General features: G+C 52.8%; 1 protein-coding gene across 2 annotated transcripts in view; it reads right to left on the bottom strand.

The window, feature by feature from the left end:
• The window catches only part of tpp2 (tripeptidyl peptidase 2), a 106,576-nt gene that overhangs the window by 77,251 nt on the left and 19,456 nt on the right, over positions 1-9,869 (bottom strand). For both annotated transcript variants that reach the window (XM_052517437.1, XM_052517438.1), the window contains exons 5-9: positions 6,760-6,884; positions 4,595-4,758; positions 4,350-4,504; positions 4,114-4,190; positions 1,046-1,173 (exon numbers count right to left, since the gene is read on the bottom strand). In XM_052517437.1, the coding sequence (XP_052373397.1) occupies positions 1,046-1,173; positions 4,114-4,190; positions 4,350-4,504; positions 4,595-4,758; positions 6,760-6,884 (649 nt within the window). The remainder of the gene's footprint in view (positions 1-1,045; positions 1,174-4,113; positions 4,191-4,349; positions 4,505-4,594; positions 4,759-6,759; positions 6,885-9,869) is intronic.

Genomic DNA, 9,869 nt, shown 5'->3' with positions numbered 1-9,869 from the left:
AAACACACACACCCCCCACGCCTGGAAGAGGAGACCAACAGGGTAAAACACACACACACCCCCACGCCTGGAAGAGGAGACCAACAGGGTAAAACACACACACCCCCACGCCTGGAAGAGGAGACCAACAGGGTAAAACACACACACACCCCCCCACGCCTGGAAGAGGAGACCAACAGGGTAAAACACACACACGCCCCCACGCCTGGAAGAGGAGACCAACAGGGTACAGGTAAAACACACACACACACCCCCACGCCTGGAAGAGGAGACCAACAGAGTAAAACACACACACACCCCCACGCCTGGAAGAGGAGACCAACAGGGTAGAGGTAAAACACACACACACCCCCACGCCTGGAAGAGGAGACCAACAGAGTAAAACACACACACACCCCCACGCCTGGAAGAGGAGACCAACAGGGTAAAACACACACACACCCCCACGCCTGGAAGAGGAGACCAACAGGGTAAAACACACACACACCCCCACGCCTGGAAGAGGAGACCAACAGGGTAAAACACACACACCCCCACGCCTGGAAGAGGAGACCAACACAGGCAGAGATAGTGTGTCTGTGTCTGTGTCTGTGTGTGTGTGTGTGTGTGTGTGTGTGTGTGTGTGTGTGTGTGTGTGTGTGTGTGTGTGTGTGTGTGTGTGTACCTATAACAGCAGCAGTAGTCCCTCCAGGACAGCCGACAGTAGACAGAGTGTGTGTGTGTGTGTGTGTGTGTGTGTGTGTGTGTGTGTGTGTGTGTGTGTGTGTGTGTGTGTGTGTGTGTGTGTGTGTGTGTACCTATAACAGCAGCAGTAGTCCCTCCAGGACAGCCGACAGTAGACAGAGAGTGTGTGTGTGTGTGTGTGTGTGTGTGTGTGTGTGTGTGTGTGTGTGTGTGTGTGTGTGTATCTATAACAGCAGCAGTAGTCCCTCCAGGACAGCCGACAGTAGACAGAGTGTGTGTGTGTGTGTGTGTGTGTGTGTGTGTGTGTGTGTGTGTGTGTGTGTGTGTGTGTGTGTGTGTGTGTGTGTGTGTGTGTGTGTACCTATAACAGCAGCAGTAGTCCCTCCAGGACAGCCGACAGTAGACAGACAGGGCCCGTTGTTCCCAGCGCTGGACACAAACAAAACGTTGTGTTTCTGAACCGCTTCACCAATCACCTCACAGATCCTCCTGTTGGACAACACAGAGGACACACAGAGTTACCAATCACCTCACAGATCCTCCTGTTGGACAACACAGAGGACACACAGAGTTACCAATCACCTCACAGATCCTCCTGTTGGACAACACAGAGGACACACAGAGTTACCAGACACACAGATCCTCCTGTTGGACAACACAGAGGACACACAGAGTTACCAGACACCTCACAGATCCTCCTGTTGGACAACACAGAGGACACACAGAGTTAACAATCACCTCACAGATCCTCCTGTTGGACAACACAGAGGACACACAGAGTTACCAATCACCTCACAGATCCTCCTGTTGGACAACACAGAGGACACACAGAGTTACCAGACACACAGATCCTCCTGTTGGACAACACAGAGGACACACAGAGTTACCAATCACCTCACAGATCCTCCTGTTGGACAACACAGAGGACACACAGAGTTACCAATCACCTCACAGATCCTCCTGTTGGACAACACAGAGGACACACAGAGTTACCAATCACCTCACAGATCCTCCTGTTGGACAACACAGAGGACACACAGAGTTACCAGACACACAGATCCTCCTGTTGGACAACACAGAGGACACACAGAGTTACCAGACACACAGATCCTCCTGTTGGACAACACAGAGGACACACAGAGTTACCAGACACACAGATCCTCCTGTTGGACAACACAGAGGACACACAGAGTTACCAATCACCTCACAGATCCTCCTGTTGGACAACACAGAGGACACACAGAGTTACCAGACACACAGATCCTCCTGTTGGACAACACAGAGGACACACAGAGTTACCAGACACACAGATCCTCCTGTTGGACAACACAGAGGACACACAGAGTTACCAATCACCTCACAGATCCTCCTGTTGGACAACACAGAGGACACACAGAGTTACCAGACACACAGATCCTCCTGTTGGACAACACAGAGGACACACAGAGTTACCAGACACACAGATCCTCCTGTTGGACAACACAGAGGACACACAGAGTTACCAGACACACAGATCCTCCTGTTGGACAACACAGAGGACACACAGAGTTACCAATCACCTCACAGATCCTCCTGTTGGACAACACAGAGGACACGCAGAGTTACCAGACACACAGATCCTCCTGTTGGACAACACAGAGGACACACAGAGTTACCAGACACACAGATCCTCCTGTTGGACAACACAGAGGACACACAGAGTTACCAATCACCTCACAGATCCTCCTGTTGGACAACACAGAGGACACACAGAGTTACCAATCACCTCACAGATCCTCCTGTTGGACAACACAAGAGGACACACAGAGTTACCAGACACACAGATCCTCCTGTTGGACAACACAGAGGACACACAGAGTTACCAGACACACAGATCCTCCTGTTGGACAACACAGAGGACACACAGAGTTACCAATCACCTCACAGATCCTCCTGTTGGACAACACAGAGGACACACAGAGTTACCAGACACACAGATCCTCCTGTTGGACAACACAGAGGACACACAGAGTTACCAGACACACAGATCCTCCTGTTGGACAACACAGAGGACACACAGAGTTACCAATCACCTCACAGATCCTCCTGTTGGACAACACAGAGGACACACAGAGTTACCAGACACACAGATCCTCCTGTTGGACAACACAGAGGACACACAGAGTTACCAATCACCTCACAGATCCTCCTGTTGGACAACACAGAGGACACACAGAGTTACCAGACACACAGATCCTCCTGTTGGACAACACAGAGGACACACAGAGTTACCAATCACCTCACAGATCCTCCTGTTGGACAACACAGAGGACACACAGAGTTACCAGACACACAGATCCTCCTGTTGGACAACACAGAGGACACACAGAGTTACCAGACACACAGATCCTCCTGTTGGACAACACAGAGGACACACAGAGTTACCAATCACCTCACAGATCCTCCTGTTGGACAACACAGAGGACACACAGAGTTACCAGACACACAGATCCTCCTGTTGGACAACACAGAGGACACACAGAGTTACCAATCACCTCACAGATCCTCCTGTTGGACAACACAGAGGACACACAGAGTTACCAATCACCTCACAGATCCTCCTGTTGGACAACACAGAGGACACACAGAGTTACCAATCACCTCACAGATCCTCCTGTTGGACAACACAGAGGACACACAGAGTTACCAGACACACAGATCCTCCTGTTGGACAACACAGAGGACACACAGAGTTACCAATCACCTCACAGATCCTCCTGTTGGACAACACAGAGGACACACAGAGTTACCAATCACCTCACAGATCCTCCTGTTGGACAACACAGAGGACACACAGAGTTACCAATCACCTCACAGATCCTCCTGTTGGACAACACAGAGGACACACCGAGTTACCAGACACACAGATCCTCCTGTTGGACAACACAGAGGACACACCGAGTTACCAGACACACAGATCCTCCTGTTGGACAACACAGAGGACACACAGAGTTACCAGACACACAGATCCTCCTGTTGGACAACACAGAGGACACACAGAGTTACCAGACACACAGATCCTCCTGTTGGACAACACAGAGGACACACACACAGACAGAGTTACCAGACACACAGACAGAGTTGCCAGACACACAGACAGAGTTACCAGACACACAGACAGAGTTGCCAGACACACAGACAGAGTTGCCAGACACTCAGACAGAGTTACCAGACACACAGACAGAGTTACCAGACACACAGACAGAGTTACCAGACACACAGACAGAGTTACCAGACACACAGACAGAGTTACCAGACACACAGACAGAGTAACCAGACACACAGACAGAGTTACCAGACACACAGACAGAGTAACCAGACACAGACAGAGTTGCCAGACACACAGACAGAGTTACCAGACACACAGACAGTAGAAGCCATCTCTCTCACCCTGAGTTGGGCCAGTGGGTAGCTTCTCCATAGCTGTAGTTAACCAGGTCACATTTATAGTTGATCACCTCTATCATCTAGACAAACAGAAAGAGAGAAAGAGAGAGAGACAGAGAGAGACAGAGAGAGACAGAGAGAGACAGAGAGAGACAGAGAGACAGAAGATGAGTGTGAATGAACCAAAACAAGAACAGAGGAGAATGAATGAATTGATGAATGGAGCTGCTTCAGCCTACCGCGCGGATGAGTCCGGTGCCCGTCTCCATGGTGCTGAGTCGCGTGTCTCCGATCTTCACCGCCAGGATCTGGGCTCCAGGGGCGATGCCGTTCCGCTCGGGCTCATCTGGGAAGTGGCCTGCTGCTATGCTCGCCACGTGTGTCCCATGAGCCCCTGAACAGAGACAAGACCATCACGGCTGTAGACGTCAAGACGCAGGACAGATTCCTACACAATACAAGGGGGATCTACGTGAACTCTGACCTCCGCTGGTGACGATGCAGAGAGTGTTTCCTTCGTCGTAGATGTTAACGGAGTAGTTGAGCATCTCAGCGTTTCCCAGAGTAGCAAACTCCTGCTTCTCTCTGTAGGAGGTCAGGACCGTGCAGCTGGACAGGTCTCCAGTCTCTGAGGTGTCTACCACAGCCCTGTAGAGGTTAGAGGGTAGAGGTTAGAGGTCAGGACCGTGCAGCTGGACAGGTCTCCAGACTCGGAGGTGTCTACCACAGCCCTGTAGAGGTCAGTACATTTAGGGGTTAGAGGTTACAGGGTAGCAGTTTAGGGGTTAGAGGTTACGGGGTAGGGGTTTAGGGGTTAGAGGTTACGGGGTAGGGGTTAGAGGTTACGGGGTAGGGGTTAGAGGTTACGGGTTATCAGTTTAGGGGGTAGGGATTGAAGGTTACGGGGAAGGGGTTAGAGGTTACGGGGTAGGGGTTTAGGGGGTAGAGGTTAGAGGTTACAGGGTAGGGGTTAGAGGTTACGGGTTAGAGGTTCATGGGTAGGGGTTAGAGGTTACGGGTTAGAGGTTACGGAATTAGAGGTTACGGGGTTAGAGGTTACGGGGTAGGGGTTAAAGGTTACAGGTTCATGGGTAGGGGGTAGAGGTTACGGGGTAGAGGTTACGGGGTAGGGGTTAGAGGTTACGGGGTAGGGGTTAGAGGTTACGGAGTAGGGGGTAGAGTTTACGGGGTAGGGGTTAGAGGTTACGGGGTAGGGGTTAGAGGTTACGGGTTAGAGGTTACGGGGTAGGGGTTACGGGGTAGGGGTTAGAGGTTACGGGGTAGGGGTTAGAGATTAGAGGTTCATGGGTAGGGGGTAGAGGTTACGGGGTAGGGGTTAGAGGTTCATGGGTAGGGGTTAGAGGTTAGAGGGGAGTAGGGTTTAGGACACATAAAGACAGATCTCCACTCTCTAAAAAGTCCACTGCAGCCCTGGTGGGATGAACACAGATGGATAAGACACCGGGGGGCAGGAAGGAGGGCCTGACGAACTGAGGAAGGCAGGAAGGAGGGCCTGACGAACTGAGGAAGGCAGGAAGGAGGGCCTGACGAACTGAGGAAGGCAGGAAGGAGGGCCTGACGAACTGAGGAAGGCAGGAAGGAGGGCCTGACGAACTGAGGAAGGCAGGAAGGAGGGCCTGACGAACTGAGGAAGGCAGGAAGGAGGGCCTGGAAGGGAAGGCAGGAAGGAGGGCCTGACGAACTGACGAACTGAGGAAGGCAGGAAGGAGGGCCTGAGGAAGGAGGAAGGAGGGCCTGAACTGAGGAAGGCAGGAAGGAGGGCCTGAAAAGGGATTTGACCCAGGAAGGAGGGCCTGAAACTGAGGGAAGGCAGGAAGAAAGGAGGGCCTGAAAAGGGATTTGACCCAGTAGACAAACTGAGGAAGGCAGGAAGGAGGGCCTGAAAAGGATTTGAGGCAGGAGACAAACTGAGGAAGGAGGGCCTGAAAAGGCAGGAAGGAGGGCTGAGGGGAGGGCTGAAAAGGAGGGCCTTGAAAGGCAGGAGAGGAGGGCCTGAGGAAGGCAGGAAGGAGGGACTGAAAAGGGATTTGACCCAGGAGACGAACTGAGGAAGGCAGGAAGGAGGGCCTGAAAAGGGATTTGACCCAGTAGACAAACTGAGGAAGGCAGGAAGGAGGGACTGACGAACTGAGGGAGAAAGGAAGGAGGGCCTGAAAAGGGATATGACCCAGTAGACGAACTGAGGAAGGCAGGAAGGAGGGACTGACGAACTGAGGGAGAAAGGAAGGAGGGCCTGAAAATGGATTTGACCCAGGAGACGAACTGAGGAAGGCAGGAAGGAGGGCCTGAAAAGGGATTTGACCCAGTAGACGAACTGAGGAAGAAAGGAAGGAGGGCCTGAAAAGGGATATGACCCAGTAGACGAACTGAGGAAGGCAGGAAGGAGGGACTGACGAACTGAGGGAGAAAGGAAGGAGGGCCTGAAAAGGGATTTGACCCAGGAGACGAACTGAGGAAGGCAGGAAGGAGGGCCTGACGAACTGAGGAAGGCAGGAAGGAGGGCCTGACGAACTGAGGAAGGCAGGAAGGAGGGCCTGACGAACTGAGGAAGGCAGGAAGGAGGGACTGACGAACTGAAGAAGGAGGGCCTGAAAAGGGATTTGACCCAGGAGACGGTGTTCCTCCTACCTCCAGGTATCTCCGTCGTTCCACAGCAGACAGTCGTAGACCGGACCCGGGTCGTTGTACTTCTTCTCCAGAGACGCCAGGATCTCGGACTGACACAGCAGCTCCTCCTTCTGCAGCTTCTCAGCCTGAGAAAACAACGGACAGGCGTGAGGAAACTAAATGTGAAAACTCATTTACACACAGTTCATGTGCTGGGGATGTGACTAATGTGTTAAACTGACGTTTTAATCGTACATTAACGAGAATTCACAATTCAGATAGAGTCCAGGGTAGGACCCAATGTCCCAAGGACCCAGGGCAGTTCAGTCTACCTACCAGACGGGGCAGTTCAGTCTACCTACCAGACGGGGCAGTTCAGTTTACCTACCAGACAGGGCAGTTCAGTTTACCTACCAGACGGGGCAGTTCAGTCTACCACAGTCCTGGCTACATAACAGACAGAGCAGTTCAGTCTACCTACCAGACAGCGCAGTTCAGTCTACCTACCAGACAGGGCAGTTCAGTCTACCACGGTCCTGGCTACCTACCAGACAGGGCAGTTCAGTCTACCTACCAGACGGGGCAGTTCAGTCTACCACAGTCCTGGCTACCTACCAGACAGGGCAGTTCAGTCTACCTACCAGACGGGGCAGTTCAGTCTACCACAGTCCTGGCTACATAACAGACAGAGCAGTTCAGTCTACCTACCAGACAGGGCAGTTCAGTCTACCACGGTCCTGGCTACCTACCAGACAGGGCAGTTCAGTCTACCTACCAGACGGGGCAGTTCAGTCTACCACAGTCCTGGCTACCTACCAGACAGGGCAGTTCAGTCTACCTACCAGACAGGGCAGTTCAGTCTACCTACCAGACGGGGCAGTTCAGTCTACCACAGTCCTGGCTACCTACCAGACAGGGCAGTTCGGTCTACCTACCAGACGGGGCAGTTCAGTCTACCACAGTCCTGGCTACATAACAGACAGAGCAGTTCAGTCTACCTACCAGACAGGGCAGTTCAGTCTACCTACCAGACAGGGCAGTTCAGTCTACCACAGTCCTGGCTACCTACCAGACAGGGCAGTTCAGTCTACCTACCAGACAGGGCAGTTCAGTCTACCTACCAGACGGGGCAGTTCAGTCTACCTACCAGACGGGGCAGTTCAGTCTACCTACCAGACGGGGCAGTTCAGTCTACCTACCAGACGGGGCAGTTCAGTCTACCTACCAGACGGGGCAGTTCAGTCTACCTACCAGACGGGGCAGTTCAGTCTACCTACCAGACGGGGCAGTTCAGTCTACCTACCAGACGGGGCAGTTCAGTCTACCTACCAGACGGGGCAGTTCAGTCTACCTACCAGACGGGGCAGTTCAGTCTACCTACCAGACGGGGCAGTTCAGTCTACCTACCAGACGGGGCAGTTCAGTCTACCTACCAGACGGGGCAGTTCAGTCTACCTACCAGACGGGGCAGTTCAGTCTACCTACCAGACGGGGCAGTTCAGTCTACCAGACAGGGCAGTTCAGTCTACCTACCAGACAGGGCAGTTCAGTCTACCTACCAGACAGGGCAGTTCAGTCTACCTACCAGACAGGGCAGTTCAGTCTACCTACCAGACAGGGCAGTTCAGTCTACCTACCAGACAGGGCAGTTCAGTCTACCTACCAGACAGGGCAGTTCAGTCTACCTACCAGACAGGGCAGTTCAGTCTAGTTCTCGTACGACCCAATGTACTGTATATAAACCATTGATAGGACCCAATGTACTGTATATAAACCATTGGTAGGACCCGGTAGGACCCAATGTACTGTATATAAACCATTGGTAGGACCCAATGTACTGTATATAAACCATTGGTAGGACCCAATGTACTGTATATAAACCATTGGAAGGACCTCCATGTCCTCGCTACATGGGACTTCCATGTCCCACTTCTCCTCGAGGTGACGGCTCGTTGCAGTTGTGTCTCTCCTCCATGTCCCACCTCTCATCGAGGTGACGGCTCGTTGCAGTTGTGTCTCTCCTCCATGTCCTCGTTGCAGTTGTTTGCCTGGCTGAGTGACAGCGTGGGTGGAGCCTGGCTGAGTGACAGCGTGGGTGGAGCCTGGCTGAGTGACAGCGTGGGTGGAGCCTGGCTGAGTGACAGCGTGGGTGGAGCCTGGCTGAGTGACAGCATGGGTGGAGCCTGGCTGAGTGACAGCGTGGGTGGAGCCTGGCTGAGTGACAGCGTGGGTGGAGCCTGGCTGAGTGACAGCGTGGGTGGAGCCTGGCTGAGTGACAGCGTGGGTGGAGCCTGGCTGAGTGACAGCGTGTCATTTCCTGTGGGTTAGTATTGTGGAGTCACTACACCGTTGTGGATCCATCCTCAGGTCTCTCCTTTCAGCCGTTAAACTCTGTAGCTGTTTTAAAGTCACCATTGGCCTCATGGTGAACTCCCTGAGCAGTTTCCTCAGGACATCATGGTGAACTCCCTGAGCAGTTTCCTCATGACATCATGGTGAACTCCCTGAGCAGTTTCCTCAGGACATCATGGTGAACTCCCTGAGCAGTTTCCTCAGGACATCATGGTGAACTCCCTGAGCAGTTTCCTCAGGACATCGTGGTGAACTCCCTGAGCAGTTTCCTCAGGACATCGTGGTGAACTCCCTGAGCAGTTTCCTCAGGACATCATGGTGAACTCCCTGAGCAGTTTCCTCAGGACATCATGGTGAACTCCCTGAGCAGTTTCCTCAGGACATCGTGGTGAACTCCCTGAGCAGTTTCCTCAGGACATCGTGGTGAACTCCCTGAGCAGTTTCCTCAGGACATCATGGTTAACTCCCTGAGCAGTTTCCTCAGGACATCGTGGTGAACTCCCTGAGCAGTTTCCTCAGGACATCATGGTGAACTCCCTGAGCAGTTTCCTCAGGACATCGTGTTGAACTCCCTGAGCAGTTTCCTCAGGACATCGTGGTGAACTCCCTGAGCAGTTTCCTCAGGACATCGTGGTGAACTCCCTGAGCAGTTTCCTCAGGACATCGTGGTGAACTCCCTGAGCAGTTTCCTCAGGACATCGTGGTGAACTCCCTGAGCAGTTTCCTCAGGACATCATGGTGAACTCCCTGAGCAGTTTCCTCAGGACATCATGGTGAAC

The sequence above is a fragment of the Oncorhynchus keta genome, unplaced genomic scaffold (genome assembly GCF_023373465.1).
Source record: "Oncorhynchus keta strain PuntledgeMale-10-30-2019 unplaced genomic scaffold, Oket_V2 Un_scaffold_785_pilon_pilon, whole genome shotgun sequence".
NCBI lineage: Eukaryota > Metazoa > Chordata > Actinopteri > Salmoniformes > Salmonidae > Oncorhynchus > Oncorhynchus keta.
Note: the sequence above shows the minus strand (reverse complement) of the source record. Positions and strands in the feature narration are given on the sequence as shown.